The 19,027-nt window shown below is 46.8% G+C and overlaps 1 protein-coding gene across 3 annotated transcripts in view; it reads left to right on the top strand.

The window, feature by feature from the left end:
* dclk1 (doublecortin like kinase 1) overlaps positions 1–19,027 on the top strand; it is a 183,738-nt gene that overhangs the window by 96,607 nt on the left and 68,104 nt on the right. Inside the window, exon 1 of one of the 3 annotated variants that reach the window (XM_033022910.1) lies at positions 11,617–11,806. The exons of the other annotated variants lie outside the window; for them this stretch is intronic. Coding sequence (XP_032878801.1) covers positions 11,791–11,806 — 16 coding nt within the window. The 5' untranslated portion in view covers positions 11,617–11,790. Of the gene's footprint in view, positions 1–11,616; positions 11,807–19,027 lie in introns of those variants that run through there. 3 annotated transcript variants of the gene reach the window in all.

The raw sequence follows: 19,027 nt of genomic DNA, 5'->3' as shown, positions 1-19,027 counted from the left end.
AGAGGAGGTTTACAAGAATGATCGCAGGAATGAGTAGGTTAACCTATGATAAGCATTTGTCGGCACTGGGCCTGTACTCGCTGTAGTTTAGAAGAATGAGGGGAAACCTCATTGAAACATACAGAATGGTGAAAGCCAATAAGATAGAGTGGATGTGGAGAGGATGTTTCCAGTAGTGGGAGAATCTAGGACTAGAGGTCATAACCTCAAAATTAAAAAACGTTCTTTTAGGAAGGAGATGAGGAGAAATGTCTTCAGTTAGAGGGTGGTGAATCTGTGGAATTCTTTGCCACAAAAGGCTGTGGAGGCCAGGTCAGTGGATATTTTTGAGGCAGAGATAGATAGATTCTTGATTAGTAGGGGTGTCAGAGGTTATGGGGAGAAGACAGGAAAATGTGGTAAGGAGGGAGAGATAGATCAGCCATGATTGAATGGCGGAGTAGACTTGATGGGGCGAATGGCCTAATTCTCCTCTCAATGCAAGGAGTATTTCTCAATTCAAGGAGTATTCGTAATAAGGTGGATGAGTTGAACATGCAGATAGCCATTAATGATTATGATATAGTTGGGATCGGAGACATGGCTCCAGGGTGACCAAGGCTGGGAGCTGAACATCCAGGGATATTCAATATTCAGGAGGGATAGAGAGAAAGGAAAAGGAGGTGGGGTAGCGTTGCTGGTTAGAGAGGAGATTAACGCAATGGAAAGGAAGGACATTAGTTTGGAGGATGTGGAATCGGTATGGGTAGAGCTGCGAAACACTAAGGGGCAGAAAACGCTGGTGGGTGTTGTGTACAGGCCACCTAACAGTAGTAGTGAAGTTGGAGATGGTATCAAACAGGAAATTAGAAATGCGTGCGAGAAAGGCAAAACAGTTATAATGGGTGACTTCAATCTACATATAGATTGGGTGAATCAAATTGGCAGGGGTGCTGAGGAAGAGGATTTCTTGGAATGTATGTGGGATAGTTATCTAAATCAACATGTAGAGGAACCAACGAGAGAGCGGGCTATTTTAGACTGGGTATTGAGTAAGGAGGAAGGGTTAGTTAGCAGAAGAAGGGTTTCGGCCCGAAACGTCGCCTATTTCCTTCGCTCCATAGATGCTGCTGCACCCGCTGAGTTTCCCCAGCAATTTTGTGTACCTTCGATATTCCAGCATCTGCAGTTCCCTTTTGAACACCAAGGGTTAGTTAGCAGTCTTGTTGTACGTGCCCCCTTGGGCAAGAGTGACCATAATATGGTTGAGTTCTTCATTAGGATGGAAAGTGACATTGTTAATTCAGAAACAATGGTTCTGAACTTAAAGAAAGGTAACTTTGAGGGTATGAGACGTGAATTGGCCAAGATTGACTGGCAATTAATTCTAAAAGGGTTGACGGTGGATATGCAATGGAAGACATTTAAAGTCTGCATGGATGAACTACAAAAATTGTTCATCCCAGTTTGGCAAAAGAATAAATCAGGGAAGGTAGTGCATCCGTGGATAACAAGGGAAATCAGGGATAGTATCAAAGCGAAGGATGATGCGTACAAATTAGCCAGAAAAAGCGGCATACCAGAGGACTGGGAGAAATTCAGAGACCAGCAGAGGAGGACAAAGGGCTTAATTAGGAAAGGAAAAATAGATTATGAAAGAAAACTGGCAGGGAACATAAAAACTGACTGCAAAAGTTTTTATAGATATGTGAAAAGAAAGAGATTAGTTAAAACAAATGTAGGTCCCTTGCAGTCAGAAACAGGTGAGTTGATCATGGGGAACAAGGATATGGCGGACCAATTGAATAACTACTTTGGTTCCGTCTTCACTAAGGAAGACATAAATAATCTGCCGGAAATAGCAGGGGACCATGGGTCAAAGGAGTTGGAGGAATTGAGTGAAATCCAGGTTAGTCGGGAAGTGGTGTTGGGTAAAGGCCTATAAATCCCCAGGGCCAGATAGGCTGCATCCCAGAGTACTTAAGGAAGTAGCTCCAGAAATAGTGGATGCATTCTTTTATTTGTTTTCAAATCGTTGAATGGGCTCGCCCCGCCTTACCTCTCTGCGCTGCTCCACCTATATGCTCCTGCCCGGTGCCTCAGGTCAGCTGATCAGCTGCTCCTTGAGGTACCAAGGTCCAAGCGGAAGCTCAGAGGGGATAGAGCCTTTTCTGTTGCTGCTCCGGCACATCAGACAGGCCCCCTCACTGTCCATCTTCAAATCCTCCCTAAAAACTCATTTTTATTCTCTGGCTTTCGACACTGGCTGAGACATTGCTTCTGTTCTTAGTGCTTTTAATGTCTTTTAATTTTTACTGTTTTTTAGTCCTTCGTTTTACGGTTTTTAATGGTTTGTAATAACTTTTTGTCCATGAGTTCTCATGTACAGCACTTTGTGGCAACTGCGGTTGTTTAAAGTGCTTTATAAATAAAGTTATTATTATTATTATTATTAGTAATAATCTTTCAAAACTCTTTAGATTCTGGAGTAGTTCCTGAGGATTGGCGGGTAGCAAACGTAACCCCACTTTTTAAGAAGGGAGGGAGAGAGAAAACGGGGAATTACAGACCGGTTAGTCTAATATCGGTAGTGGGGAAACTGCTAGAGTCAGTTATTAAAGATGGGATAGCAGCACATTTGGAAAGTGGTGAAATCATTGGACAAAGTCAGCATGGATTTACGAAAGGTAAATCATGTCTGACGAATCTTATAGAATTTTTCGAGGATGTAACTAGTAGTGTGGATAGGGGAGAACCAGTGGATGTGGTGTATCTGGACTTCCAGAAGGCTTTCGACAAGGTCCCACATAAGAGATTAGTATACAAACTTAAAGCACACGGCATTGGGGGTTCAGTATTGATGTGGATAGAGAACTGGCTGGCAAACAGGAAGCAAAGAGTAGGAGTAAACGGGTCCTTTTCACAATGGCGGGCAGTGACTAGTGGGGTACCGCAAGGCTCAGTGCTGGGACCCCAGCTATTTACAATATATATTAATGATCTGGATGAGGGAATTAAAGGCAATATCTCCAAGTAAGCTGGGGGGCAGTGTTAGCTGTGAGGAGGATGCTAGGAAACTGCATGGTGACCTGGATAGGCTGGGTGAGTGGGCAAATGTTTGGCAGATGCAGTATAATGTGGATAAATGTGAGGTTATCCATTTTGGTGGCAAAAACAGGAAAGCAGACTATTATCTAAATGGTGGCCGATTAGGAAAAGGGGAGATGCAGCGAGACCTGGGTGTCATGGTACACCAGTCATTGACAGTAGGCATGCAGGTGCAGCAGGCAGTGAAGAAAGCGAATGGTATGTTAGCTTTCATAGCAAAAGGATTTGAGTATAGGAGCAGGGAGGTTCTACTGCAGTTGTACAGGGTCTTGGTGAGACCACACCTGGAGAATTGCGTACAGTTTTGGTCTCCAAATCTGAGGAAGTGCATTATTGCCATAGAGGGAGTGCAGAGAAGGTTCACCAGACTGATTCCTGGGATGTCAGGACTGTCTTATGAAGAAAGACTGGATAGACTTGGTTTATACTCTCTAGAATTTAGGAGATTGAGAGGGGATCTTATAGAAACTTACAAAATTCTTAAGGGGTTGGACAGGCTAGATGCAGGAAGATTGTTCCCGATGTTGGGGAAGTCCAGGACAAGGGGTCACAGCTTAAGGATAAGGGGGAAATCCTTTTAAACCGAGATGAGAAAAACTTTTTTCACACAGAGAGTGGTGAATCTCTGGAACTCTCTGCCACAGAGGGTAGTTGAGGCCAGTTCATTGGCTATATTTAAGAGGGAGTTAGATGTGGCCCTTGTGGCTAAGGGGATCAGAGGGTATGGAGAGAAGGCAGGTACGGGATAATGAGTTGGATGATCAGCCATGATCATATTGAATGGCGGTGCAGGCTCGAAGGGCCGAATGGCCTACTCCTGCACCTAATTTCTATGTTTCTATGTTTCTATGTTTACCCCTATTCCTTATGACCTTATGACCATCACTTTTTTCTCATTCTTTGTACTTGTACCATTTTTGCTGCCCCTTTCTTTAGTTAGTGTTTTTTTTTCACTCATTATTTGTTTAACACTGACTGCTTATAATTTAACTCAAATAAGTTTAGTTCAAGGCACATGGAGTTCAGGAGATACAGCAAGAGGCGTAGAGTTGTTGGATCCACACTCCATTCCAGTGGGAGGTTTTTGTTTATGAACTTTATATTTTTTAAATCATTGTCTTATTTTTCAGGGAAGTTTGGAGCAGTTGTTGTACTAATTTTGAAGTGGTTGATCGTAGATTTTTTGAATATAATTGATCAAAAGTACACAAAGTGCTGGAGTAACTCAGCGGTCAGGCAGCATCCGTGGAGAATATGGATAGGTGACGTTTTGGGTCGGGACCCTTCTTCAGACTTATTGTAGTGGGGGTGGGGAAGGATAAAGCTGGAAGATCTACAGCCAATCTGAAGAAAGATCCTGACCCAAAACGTCATCTATCGTGTTCTCCAGATATGCGGCCTGACCATCTGAGTCTTTGAAACTTCATTGTCATAAAGTAATTGGAAATGTAAACAACGAAGACAATTCTGATATTTCCAGATCAACGTTGACATCAATCATAGAACAGTGCAGCACAAGAACAGACCCTTCGGCCTAAATTTCTGTGTCGAACATGATGCCATATTTGCACTAACTCAAATAGTCACTTATCCATTTTCTCCAGAGATGCTGCCTGTCCCGTGTTAGTTACCCCAGCACTCTGTGTCTTTGTGAACACAAAATATCTGAAGGACTAATCTAGTAAATTAGCTGCTGCAATACAACGTCAACAAAAGCCGATGTGCATCCCAGTAAAATTGTAAATTGTCCCTAGTGTGTAGGATAGTGCTGGTGTACAGGGTGATTGCTGGTCAGCACAGACCCGGAGGGCCAAAGGGCCTGTTTCCACACTTTATCTCTGAAGTCTAAAAGTCTGAAGTCTACTTTTTTAGGAAACGATTCAAGTTTTAATTTCCAGCATGTAAGCTTGCATTCAATTTTATTGGAACCCGGGTTCGATCCTGACCTAGGATGCTTTCTGTGTGCAATTTATACGTTCTCCCTGTGACCGCGTGGGTTTCCTCCCAGTGCTCTGGATTGCAACGGACTGTTTTCCTTGGAATGCCGGAAGTTGAGGGGAAACCTGATAGAAGTATATAAAATTATGAGAGGCATAAATAGGATAGACAGTCAGAACCTTTTCCCCAGGATGGAAATATCAAATACTAGATGACATAGCATTAAGGTGAGAGGGTGAAAGAAGGTTGAGGTTAAAGGAGATGTGCAAGTTTGTTTACACTGATAGAAACATAGAAACATAGAAAATAGGTGCAGGAGTAGGCCATTCGGCCCTTCGAGCCTGCACCGCCATTCAATATGATCATGGCTGATCATCCAACTCAGTATCCCATCCCTGCCTTCTCTCCATACCCCCTGATCCCTTTAGCCACAAGGGCCACATCTAACTCCCTCTTAAATATAGGCAATGAACTGGCCTCAACTACCTTTGGTGGCAGAGAATTCCACAGATTCACCACTCTCTGTGTAAAAAATGATTTTCTCATCTCGGTCCTAAAAGACTTCCCTCTTATCCTTAAACTGTGACCCCTAGTTCTGGGCTTCCCCAACATCGGGAATAATCTTCCTGCATCTAGCCTGTCCAACCCCTTAAGAATTTTGTAAGTTTTTATAAGATCCCCCCTCAATCTTCTATCGAGTACAAGCCAAGTCTATCCAGTCTTTCTTCATATGAAAGTCCTGCCATGGTGGTGAGCCCCTGAAATATGCTGCCAGGGGTGGTGGTGGAGGTAGATACAATAGTGGCCTTTAAGGTAAGCACATGAATATACAGGGAATGGAGGGATATGGATCATGTGCAGGCAAATAAGAAATGATTTACAAAAAAACTCAGTGGGTCAGGCTGCATCTCTGGAGAATGTGGATAGGTGACATCTTGGGTTAGAACCCTTCTGACAAGTGTTGGTCTTGGCATTATGTTTGGCACAGACACAGGTGGCACAGTGCCATAGCAGTAGGGTTGCTGCCTTACAGCGCTAGAGACCAGGGTTCAATCCTGACTACGGATGCTGTCTGTGTGGAGTTTGCACAATCCCCCAGTGACCATGTGGTTTTTCGGATGACACAAAGCTGGGTGACAGTATGAGCTGCGAGGAGGATGCTATGAGGCTGCAGGGTGACTTGGACAGGTTGGGTGAGTGGGCAGATGTATGGCAGATGCAGCATAATGTTGATAAATGTGAGGTTATCCACTTTGGTGGCAAGACAAGAAGGCAGTTTATTATCTGAATGGTGTCAGATTAGGAAAAGGGGAAGTGCAACGAGACCTGGGTGTCCTTGTACATCAGTCACTTGAAGTAAGTATGTAGGTACAGCAGGCAGTGAAGAAAGCAAATGGCATGTTGGCCGTCATAGCGAGAGGATTTGAGTTTAGGAGCAAGGAGGTCCTACTGCAGTTGTACAGGGCCCTGGTGAGACCACACCTGGAGTATTGTGTGCAGTTTTGGTCTCCTTATTAGAGGAAGAACATTCTTGCTATTGAGGGAGTGCAGCGAAGGTTCACCAGGTTAATTCCCGAGATGGCAGGACTGAAATATGATGAAAGAATGGGTCAACTGGGCTTTTATTCACAGGTATTTAGATGGATGAGAGGGGATCTTATAGAAACATTGAAAATTTCTTAAGAGATTGGACAGGCTAGATGCTGGAAAAATGTTCATAATGTTGGGGGAGTCCAGAACCAGGGGTCACAGTTTAGGAATAAGGGGTAGGCCATTTAGGACTGAGATGAGGAAAAACTTTTTCACCCAGAGAGTTTTGAATTTGTGGAATTATCTGCTACAGAAGGCAGTGGAGGCCAATTCACTGGATGTTTTCAAGAGTTAGATATAGCTCTTAGGGCTAATGGAATCAAGGGATATGGGGAGAAAGCAGGAATCAGCCATGATCATATTAAATGGCGGTGCTGGCTCGAAGGGCCGAATGGCCTAATCCTGCACCTATTTTCTATGTTTCTGTGTTTCTCTGGGTGCTCCGGTTTCCTCCCAAATCCCAAATACGTGCGGGTTAGTGGGCCTCTGTAAATTGCCCAGTGCGTTGGATAGAACTAGTGTGAAAGGGGTGATTGCTGGTCGGTGCTGACTACAGTGGGCTTGTTTCCATGCTGTATCTTTAAACTAAGCTAAATTAATTATGGGTTGAAGGGTCTGTTCCCATGATGTACTATTCTACATTCTATGTATAGAGTTGGGGTGTCACATTTTGCAGACTGGTTTCTCACTTCACATATAAATGCAGTGAAGCTGTCTGACGCAGTCTTGTCCAAGCCAGTATAATTGTGCAGCAGTGAAGAGTAGGTGTCTGTGCAGACTTATGTACGTCACGGTTGCTATAGGAACTAACAGTGTAGCCTATAACACAGCAGAAAAGCGTTTTATGTAATGGTAAGTCATCGGCAAATGGTATTGAATCAATGTGCCTTTTATGGGCATTCCGCCGAGTTACTTCCTACTAGTAAAGCTTACAAAACAAGGAACTGCAGATGTCGTTTTTTCAAGGAAAGACACAATGTGCTGGAGTAACTCAGCAAACCCAGTTCTCTGTGGAAAATGGATAGGTGACCTTTCGGGTCGTGACCTTTCTTCAGACGGACAGCAGGGGTGGGGGGGAAGAAAGCTGGAGGAGTGGAGGGCCAGTTTTCACTTGTAAACCTTACTCTTTGTGTTTTACCATTAGCTGACTCTCCTGTGAGTTCTTTGTGTCTCTATCTTGCAGCTCCACTGTGAATTCTCCTCAAGGTACACCCACTTTGAAGTTCTCCTCCTCTCTCTATAGGAAGTTCTCTGAGACCCTCTCTCACTGATCCCCCTCTGTGATTCCTGCTGCTGTCACAGAATCATACAACACGGAAACTGGCTCCACTACTGACCAGCTGAGTTTCAAACCGCACTTTGTGTTTAACTGGAAATATTCAGCAGATAAGGAGCCTGTTATGATTGAATAATGATGAAAAGTCACTAAAATGAAATATTAAATCTCTCTGTCTCTCTGCCTCTGCCTCTGCCACTGCCTCTCTGTCTGTCCGTCTTTCGGTCTTTCTCTTTCCGTCTTTCTCTGTCTCTCTCTCTGTCTCTCTTTCTGTCTCTCTGTCTCTCTGTGTGTCTCCCTCTCTCTGTGTCTCCCTCTCTCTGTGTCTCCCTCTCTTTCTGTCTCTCTCTCCTTGTCTCTCTCTGTCTCTCTCTGTCTCTCGCTCTTTCTCTATTTCCGTCCCTCTCCGTCCCTCTCCGCCGCTCTCCATCCCTCTCCGTCCCTCTCCGCCCCTCTTTGTGTCTCTGCATCTCTGTCTCTCGCGCTGCGAAGCAGCAACTCTACCAACTGTGCTGTCCTCTCACAAATACTTTTCGCGAACCTCTTTGCGGTCAGCTGTTGAAAAAAAATTAAAATACATTTACTGAAAAGTGTTGTTTCTTTCCACTCCCATTATTGAATTTAGAAAGCAAAGACAACTTTAGTTGCATTGCTGACAGCCACGGTTTAGTATGCGTTCAGAAATAAAAGCAAATTACTATTTATGTGAAAAGAGAAGTGTGGGTCTGAATGACAATTGCTTCAAAGACCTCATGTTAATATAATTGTTGGTATAACCTTCAATATGAAGCACTGAACAGGAAGAGGCCTTCAGATATTGGTGTACTGCTTGGATTTTATTTAATGACTTATGTTAAATAACATCTTTTAGTTTAGTTTAGTTTAGAGATACAGTGCTGAAACAGGCCCTTCGACCCATCGAGTCCGCACCAACCAGCAATCCCCGCACATTAACACAAGCATACACACACTAGGGCCAATTTACGCATATACCAAATATATAAACTCAAGAGAATTACCCTACAAACCTGCACGTCTGGAGTATGGGAGGAAACCGAAGATCTCTGAGAAAACCCACGCAGCCATGGGGAGAACATACAACCTCTGCACAGACAGAACCCGAAGTCAGGTTCAAACCTGGGTGTCTGGTGCTGCAAGCGCTGTAAGGCAGCAACTCTACTCATGCCGCCCAAAATACATTCCTACAGTTAATACCGCACAAGATACATTCACAACTTTGTAGTGATGATAATCTCACTATAAGCCTAGCAAGGCTCCCTGTGAGAGGATGAAGCAGTTATACATGTTTGACTGGTGAGAAGCCAAACACAAAGTCAGATGTGTGTGCACAAAAGATGATGGAAAATGGTTCCTTGTAATACCACGCATTGATTAAAAAAATACAATGAAACGGATGGATTTGAAAAGAATTGGCTCTTTGTAAGATTACATTTCCATAAGGCCTCATGACATCAATCATTGTTTCTATTCCAAGCTTAGAAATATTGACCAACATAGAAGTAAGATTCGCCTTGTAAGATAATTCTTTACTCAAAATGAAGATAGACACAAAATGCTGTAGTAACTCAGCGGGACAAGCAGCATCTCTGGAGAGAAGGAATGGGTGACGTTTCGTGTCGAGACCCTTCCACAATTTAGGAAGAGGTATATGGCTAGATGATTAGATTGACAAAAATACAAAGATATTGAGTTTAGTTTATTGTCACGTGTATTGAGGTACAGTGAAAAGCTTTTGCTCTATGCTAACCAGTCAGCGGAAAGACAATACATGATTACAATCGAGCCATCCACAGTATACAGATACATGATAAAGGGAATAACATGAATAACTTTTAGTGCAAGATAAAGTCCAGTAAAGTTCGATTAAAGATAGTCCAAGGGTTGCCAATGAGGAAGATAGTAGCTCAGGATTGCTCTCCAGTTGTTGGTGGATGATTTGGTTGCATGATAACAGCTGGGAAGAAATTAAGTTTCTTAGGTTGATCTTTCTGTCCCGGGCCTCCTCCATTTTCAGAGTGAGCCCACATGCAAACTGGAGGAACAGCATCTTATTCTGCTTCGGTACCTTGCAACCCAACTGTATGAACACTGAGTGAAGGAAGGAACTGGAGATGTAGGTTTATACCAAATATATACACAAAATGCTGGAGTAACTCAGTATGGCATGCAGCATCTCTGGAGAAAGGTCGGGAAGAAGGGTTCTGACCCAAAGCGCCACCTATTCCTTTTCCCCAGAGATGCTGCCTGACCTTCTGAGTTCCTCCAGCATTTTGTGTCTATCTCCGGTATGAACATTAAATTCTCCAATGTTAGGTAACAAATCCCCTTTTCTTTCCCACTCGCTTTTCTGTGATCCTCCCCCCCCCCCCCCCCCCCCCCTCCCTCCCAATCCTGGTGTGCACCCATTTCTCCCACTCTCCCACCCCATTTTCCCCCATTTTTCCCCTCTTCCCATCCCCTTCTATTTATATCCCTCCCTCCAAGCTTCTATTTATATCCCTCCCTTATATCCCTCGTTTTCACTTTCAGCCTTTGTCACTTACTCCACCCATCTGCCATTCACTCCCCTCACCTGTATCTACCTATCACGCCAGACTTTGTTCTGCTCCCACCTCTCTTTTTCAGCTTTCTCCGCCCCCCCCCCATCCCCCCTGACTCCATCAGTCTGAAGAAGGGTCCCGAGCAGAAATGTTGTTTGTCCTTTCCCTCTACAGATGTTGCCTGACCCGCTGAGTCCCTCCAGCACTTTGTGTGTGTGTGTGTGTGTGTGTGTGTGTGTGTGTGTGTGTGTGTGTGTGTGTGTGTGTGTGTGTGTGTGGTATTTTTGTAAACCAGCATCTGCAGTTCCCTTTGTCTCATTATATTGTATTCTACTTCATAGATTCAGTTCCCTTGACTTTAGTAGAACTGAATTGTAGAATCGGTGCACAGTTTACTGTCCATGTGCGATATGTCCAAAGCCCTAAACAGATGACTAATCCCACGATGAAATGCAAGTGAAACTGATTGTTTTTTTGTTGGTTATCTGCACTTGGTTTAGCTTGTTTTTTGGATTAATCATTACTGAGGAGTAGTTCTGGGGATCTGTTGCTTTTTCTTTAGAGTCATAGAGTTATACAGTGTGGAAACAGGCCCTTCAGCCCAACTTGTCCACACCAACCAACACTTCCCATCTACACTTGTCCCATCTGCCTGCTTTTGGCCCATATCCCTCTAAACTGGCCCTATCTAAATGTTTATTAGACAGGCGATAGACAGTACCTGCTTCAACTACCTCCTCTGGCAAAACGTTCCATACACCCACCACCCTTTGCGTGAAAAATATACTTCTCAGATTCCTATTAAATCTATCCCCTTTCACCTTAAACCTATGCCCTAAACGAACGGTAACCTAAATAACCTGAAACCTAGTGGTTCAAGTAACATGGTTACATGCCAGCATTGATCTGATTTAAAAGCCGTTGACAAGTAAAGTGAAGTAAAATTGTGGATGACTCATGTGCCATGGGATGGATGTTAGATGAATCATGCATTTGTATCCTAAGTTATTTTATTTTTCATTTGTATTATCAAAGAGGGGAAGCATGGCTTAATCTACTGGTGCTTGGGGTTGTTTTAATTGACAACGATGATGCCGCCCTAAGCAGCCAACTGAACCACCCACTCCCAAATCACAGACGTCAGTCTTGCGCACTTGCCTGTGAGAGCTGCCTCTTGCTCAACGATCGCTGTGAGCAGGGGCTTCAGCTGAGAGGCTGTATCCCAGCAGCTTTGCTTCATTCCACTTGTCCCTCTCACCTGAAGCCTCGTACAGTCAGCGCTGAGTCTCTCAACATCGCAGGGGAAGGTGTTTCATGTGTTGAACATTAGCTGTCGTAATGAAGTACACTGAGGGTAGGTAAATGGAGCATTCTCATCATAAAATGTATTACACTTTAACAAGTCACCGATCTTGTGTAAATGTTTGTGTATTATTCTACAGTGACCAAATATTCTTTTACCTTAAAATGGCTAGAGTAAACCAAGTCATGTTAATTCCACACATTTTATTTCTCTGAATTCTGTTTCCTTGTTCCTCTGGCAAGTCACAATGTTATATTTATATACCCAACAATAAAGACATTGGATTCTCCAGTTTTAAGTAATGCCTCGGTTACCCCCCTCTCTCTGTCACCGGGCCCCCCCACCTTCCCACCATCGCACACCCATTTCACCTGCTATCCCACTCCTCTCCTCCCCCACCCCCCTGTCACCCATATCCTTCCCTCCAGCTTTACCTTCCTCTCCTCCTCTTCTCACCTGATCTGACGCCCTTTTGTCTCCTTTTCTCCTCCAGCCTTTGTCACTTACTCCACTCGTTTATCAATCACCCCCCTCACCTGAATCCACCAATCACTTAGAGACACAAAGTGCTGGAATAACTCAGCAGGTCAGGCAGCATCTATAGAGATCTGTGGAGAGACAGGCTTTGTCTTGGTCCTGCCTCTGTTTTCTACATTTTGCCCCCTACTCCATCAGTCTGAAGAAGGGTCCGGTCCCTAAACATCATCTGTCCATTCCCTCCACAGATGCTGCGTTCCTCCAGCACTTTGTATTTTGCTTGAGATTCCCCCATCTGCAGTTCCTTGTGTCTGAATAATATTTAAAAGTGTGCTTTTTAAAAAAAATTAACTTTCCTGATTTAGCACTTCTGTTGAATGTGGATAAGGTACTTGTGACCTTCAGGAATGTCATGCAATTAGAAGTAGGCACAAGTCTGAAGAAGGGTCCCGACCCGAAATGTAACCTATTCATGTTCTCCAGAGATACTGCCTGACCCACTGAGGTACTTCAGCATTTCAGCATTCAGCATTTGCGCGGGTAATTATAAGACCAAAGAACTGCAGATGCTGGAATCATTAGGGTTGTTGTATTGGTGCAGGGAGAGGGGGTTATAGGTACAGGGAGGGGGGGTTATAGGTACAGGGAGGGGGGGTTATAGGTACAGGGAGGGGGGTTAGGTACAGGGAGGTGGGGGGTTATAGGTACAGGGAGGGGGGGTTAGGTACAGGGAGGGGGGGTTATAGGTACAGGGAGGGGGGGTTAGGTACAGGGAGGGGGGGTTAGGTACAGGGAGGGGGGGTTAGGTACAGGGAGGGGGTTAGGTACAGGGAGGGGGGGTTAGGTACAGGGAGGGGGGGTTAGGTACAGGGAGGGGGGGTTAGGTACAGGGAGGGGGGGTTAGGTACAGGGAAGGGGGGTTATAGGTACAGGGAGGGGGGGTTAGGTACAGGGAGGGGGGGTTAGGTACAGGGAGGGGGGGTTAGGTACAGGAGGGGGGTTATGGTACAGGGAGGGTGGGGGTTCGGTTACAGGGAGGGGGGGGTTATAGGTACAGGGAGGTGGGGTTAGGTACAGGGAGGGGGGATTAGGTACAGGGAGTGGCGGTTATAGTACAGGGAGGGGGGGATCGGTCCAGGGAGGGGGGGTATAGGTTACAGGGCGGGGTAGGTACAGGACGGTGTAGGACAGGGAGGGGGTTATAGGTACAGGGAGGGGGTTATAGGTACAGGGAGGGGGGGTTATAGGTACAGGGAGGGGGGGTTATAGGTACAGGGAGGGGGTTATAGGTACAGGGAGGGGGGGGGTTAGGTACAGGGAGGGGGGGTTATAGGTACAGGGAGGGGGGGTTAGGTACAGGGAGGGGGTTATAGGTACAGGGAGGGGGGGTTATAGGTACAGGGAGGGGGTTGTAGGTACAGGGAGGGGGGTTATAGGTACAGGGAGGGGGGGGGGTTAGGTACAGGGAGGGGGGGTTATAGGTACAGGGAGGGGGGGGGGGGGTTAGGTACAGAGAGGTGGGGTTATAGGTACAGGGAGGGGGGGGTTTAGGTACAGAGAGGGGGAGTTTCAGATACAGGAAGGTGGGGTTATAGGTTCAGGAAGGGGGGTGGGTTGTAAGTACAGAGAGGTGGGGTTATAGGTACAGAGATTGTGCGGGGTTATAGGTAGAGAGGGGTTATAGATATAGAGAGGGAGGATGTTATGGGTACAGAGAGGGGGGCGGTTATAGGTACAGGGGGATTATAGGTACAGGGAGTAGAGCGGTAGAGTTGCTGCCTTACAGATCTGGGTTCGATCCTCACGACGGGTGCTGTCTGTATGGAGTTTGTACATTCTCCCAGTGACCCCGTGGGTTGTCTTCGGGTGCTCTGGTTTCCTCCCACACTCAGAAGACGTACAGATTTGCAGGTTAATTGGCTTTGGTTAAATTGTAAATTGTCCCTAGTGTGTCAGATAGTGTTGGTGTACGGAGTGATCGATGGTCGGTGCGGACTCGGTGGGCCGAAAGGCCTGTTTCCGTGCTGTATCTCTAAAGTCCAATGTCACCCAAAGGATATACACGCTGTCACAGGGAGAACTTGCAAACTCCACATAGACAGCACCTGAGATCAGGATCGAACCCGGGTCTCTGGTGCTGTGAGGCAGTGCTGCTGTGCCACTCTTGTTGACTATGGAGTACTTATCCACAAGGGATTGTTGTACCCGGCCATTCCAATTCCCCCTTCACCAGTAATCTTCCATGACATAACATCTTTACTATCGCTTTCCTTGGAAATATTTCAGCATCTACCATGGAAAACTTTCGCTGTTGGTGAAAATATGGACAGAAATATTGTAATTTTGTTGTGAATAAAATGAGAATTGTTTTACATATTAGAGTCATAAATGCCTCATCTCTGCAAAGCATCTGTTGTTATTCCTATCTTGAAAGCATGTATTTGCTTGCGTCTACCATAAATAGTCAAGCTTGGCTCTGCAGAAGGGTCCCGACCTGAAACGTCACCTACCAATGTTCTCCAGATATGCTGCCTGACCCGCTGAGTTACTGTAGCACTTTGTGTCTTTGTTTTGCAAACCAGTGTCTGCAGTTCCGTGTTTCTACAAGGTTGAGTTTTGTATCTGGTCAAGAGTCAAGTGTGTTTTATTGTCATATTTCCCGAAACAGAACAATGAAATTCTTACTTGCTGCAGCACAGCAGATATGTAAACATCGTACTCTGTCAAACCCGTAATAAACAACAACAAAACATTCAGATTATGTAGATTTTAAAAAACTGACAATTAATGGACAATAACAGTGCAAAGTCAAAAACAATGTCCCCAAGTCTATGTAGTTCAATAGCCTGATGGCTGTTGGGAAGAAGTTGCTCCTGAACCTGCATATTACAATTTCCGGGCTCCTATAACTTCTTCCCAATGGCATAGGTGAAATGAGAATGCAAAACAAAGTTTTTCACTGTAGCTCGTTGCATGTGACGAAAACAAAGCTAAACCTAAACTTACATTTGCTCTGGCAGCTCGTTCCAGATACCTAGTGTAAAGGAGTTAAGTCTGACACACTGTAACTTTACTGAGTCTTTAATAAAGGCACATGTCAAACACGTCCCAGTACTGACTGCATCTAGTCTTCAGGCGTACTGGAACCAAGGGAGGAGCAAGGGGAAGATATCACAGTTATACTGAGATGACTAAGGCGTGGTTAGTGGTATTGAGGTAGCTACATTATAGGTTGCATGCATAAACCATCTACATCCTTTCCCTTAGAAATCTAAAATTGAAGTTATAACAGTGGCAGTGTGATTATACAACACATGCAAATTTAAACGAAATCACCGTAGCGGACAGGAGGTTTGACAACCCGACCCGAGCGTGTGCGTATAGCACCATCACCCTCCCCACCAGATAGAAGAGGAGGCGGAGCAGTAGCAGCCGGGAAGGAGAAAGTCGGCGGAGACCCAACCGGGAATACGGGAGGTGACCTAACCGGCACAGGTGATCCAGGAGGAGGAGACGGGGGAGAAGGAGGAGAAGGAGAACGAGCAGGGGAGGAGATCATCTGCCCGAAACCAGGAAGAGCAGAGGGAGGAGAACGCGGCAAGCGAACTGACCGGGGCATGCAGGGAGCTGTGGGGTAATTAGTAATGACAGGCTTGAAACGCAACGGCGGAGCGTAGGGATCCGCAGGAGAAGGCAGAGGCTCGTTAACGGCCAACAGGTGCTGGCGGCTCCGGCAGTAGACAGTTCCATCAAAGTCCACCAGGTAAGATCTCGGGGAAGTGTCCACACCAACAACGGTTGCGAGTCGGGAGAATCTGGCCAGGCAGTAGTGTTGAGAGCGGGCGGCAGGACTTGTCGTGAGAGCGGCGCTGTACCTCATGCATGTGAGCAATCCGTTGCTGGACGGCAGCAGGCTGGAGGACCTTGGGCACCAGGGATTTTTAGGCGATCGGCATCGGTGGGCGAAGCACGCAGGACATCAGACACTGGGCAGGGGATCGCATGGTAGGGTCCCGTGAGATGTTGCGAAGGTTTAGTAGACCCAGGTAGAAGTCACCATTGGAGAGACGAGACTGCTCGAGCAAATTCTTGGCACTGCGGACAGATCGCTCGGCCAGGCCGTTGCTCTGCGGGTATTCGGGGCTGCTGGTATAGTGAGTGAAGTTCCACTTCACAACGAAAGCCTGGAATTCTGCACTGGTGAACTGACGGCCGTTGTCGGTCTGCAAGCGGACCGGGGACCCAAAGGTAGCAAAGTGTGTGCGCAGCTTACTGATAACCATTTCAGAGGTGATAGCAGGGAGAAGGTCCACTTCGAACCAGTTGGAGTATGAATCAACCAACACCAGGTAGTGCTTGCCTCGCCATTCGAATATGTCAGCAGCCAGCGAGGTCCAGGGCATGGCAGGCGCAGGCTGCTGCAGAAGTGGCTGGCGCTGCTGATGTGGGACAAGAGTGTTGCAATCAGGACAGGAGGCTACTCGGGCTTTAATGTACTTGGCCATGCCGGGCCAATAGTATTGTTCTTGGGCATGTGAGACGGTGGCATCGGCTCCGGGATGCCCCATGTGAGCAGCGTTGTAGTACAAGTCGTATAGGGAGGCAGGGACGACCACCTTGTGACCCTTGATGATGATGCCATCCCGGAGCACAAGCTCGTCGCGGACCAGAAAGAAAGGGTGGGCGCCCGCAGGCAGTGAGGTGCGTCTGCTGGGCCACCCCCGCTGGATGACAGCTGCGAGCTGTTGCAGGTCGGGGTCGTTGGCAGTGTGCTCAACCAGGCACTGCAGCTGCGTAGAGGGAACAAAGTTGACATTGAGTACCTGCAGATCCTCCTGCTCGTAGGGGTGCCTGTCACAGGAGGAGCGGGGGGCCCGGGACAGCGCGTCGGCCACATGCATCTCGGTGCCCCTCTTGTACACGATCAGAAAGTTGAACCGCTGGAGCTGTAGCATCATTCGCTGGAGTCTAGCTGGAGCGATGTGGATAGGCTTATTGAGGATGGTCACCAAGGGTTGATGATCCGTCTCGACGGTGAACCTGGTACCGAAAAGGAAGTCCTTGAACTTGGAGCAGGCGAATACAACTGCAAGAAGCTCCTTCTCGATTTGTGCATAGCGCTGCTCAGTGTCTGTCATGGTACGCGAGGCATAATAAATGGGCTGCAGCGAGCCGTCATCATGGAGTTGCAGGCAGGCAGCACCGAGTCCGAAGCGGGAAGCATCACACGTAACTACAATTGGACGTTGCAGATCGAAAAACTTGAGAGTCGGTGTGCTAATCAGCTTTGTTTTGAGAAGGTCGAAAGCCTGCTGGTGTTGGGGAAACCAGGACCAGGCAATGTCTTTTTTCGTCAGTTGCCTCAGGGGTGCGCTCAACTCGCTGAGGTCGGGGATGAAATTTCCCAAATAGTTGACCATGCCCAGGAAACGCTGCAGGCTGGTCACGTCGGTCGGGGCAGGCAGCTCGGAGATAGCGTTGGTCTTCTGCGGATCAGGTTTCAGCCCGTGGGCTGTGAAGATGTGGCCAACATAGGGTACTTCAGCTACACGGAACTTGCACTTTGACGGGTTAAGTTTTAAGTTGATCTGGCGAGCGCGGTCTAGAATCCGTCGGAGGTTGTGGTCGTGCTCAGCAGCATCTTTCCCATAAACCAGGATGTCATCCACGATAATGGCACACGGCAGGCCGGCAAACAGTTGCTCCATGGAGCGTTGAAACACCTCGCTAGCAGAGTTGATGCCGAATGGCATCCGCAAAAATTTGAATCTTCCGAAGGGGGTGCCAAAAGTGGTTAAGTCTGAGGAGTGTTTGTCTAAAGGTATTTGCCAGAATGAGCTCCTGGCATCAAGGACAGAGAACTCCGTGGCCTGACGGACCTGGGCAGCAACATCTTCTACAGTCCTCATGGGGTAATGAGGACGTCTTATTGCCAGATTTAAGTCTTTGGGGTTGATGCACACCCGTATCTCGTTCTTACCCTTCTTCATGGTGGCGACCATGGTGGAGACCCACTCGGTGGGTTCGCTGACAGCTTCAAGCACTCCCATGGCAACCATGTTCTTCAGCATGGCTTCGACCTTGCCCTTCATGGCAAATGACACCCTGTGTGGAGCACGGACCACTGGTACAACCGACGGGTCAGTTGCGATCTTGTACACAAGGGGCAGCTTACCCAGTTCATCATCGAATAGGTCAGGGTACTCGGAGAGTGGATTCAGCATCACCCGCACTTCGTGGACAGTACGGTCAAAGGATACCAGCCCGAGATCCTGACATGCCTGATTGCTCAACAGAGTCACACAGTCACAGTCAAGAATGAAAAACGACAGGTCACGCGAAGATTTCTTCAGCACACAGTGGAAGGTGGCCCTCCCCACAGGATTTAGCTCCTCTCCCCCATAAGCACGCAATATGGAGCGATCAGCAGTTAACAGCTCATTATTCCTTATCTTCCTGAACAGGGATGTTGACATAACATTCACCTTCGCCCCCGTGTCCAGCTTAGCAGTGAAGGATTTGTTGTTGACAGTGACAAGCACAGAAGGATCGGGGAGGCGAGATTGATTATGAAGGAGAGAATAAACACTGGCATCTCCCATGGAAATACTGGGCTCAGAGTCGAGGGCAGTGTCGACAGAAGACTGGGAACCGAATTCGTTATCAACTTGTTGAAGGTTGTTTAAAACTTGTCTGGGAGCTGGAGGAACGTTCCCACGGGAGCGACAGGCAGCTGAGAAATGGTTCATATTCTTACAGAAATTACAAGCTTTACCAAATGCTGGGCACTGCGAC

This window comes from Amblyraja radiata, chromosome 6 (assembly GCF_010909765.2).
Source record: "Amblyraja radiata isolate CabotCenter1 chromosome 6, sAmbRad1.1.pri, whole genome shotgun sequence".
Classification (NCBI taxonomy): domain Eukaryota; kingdom Metazoa; phylum Chordata; class Chondrichthyes; order Rajiformes; family Rajidae; genus Amblyraja; species Amblyraja radiata.
This window is presented reverse-complemented; position numbering and strand designations above follow the sequence as displayed.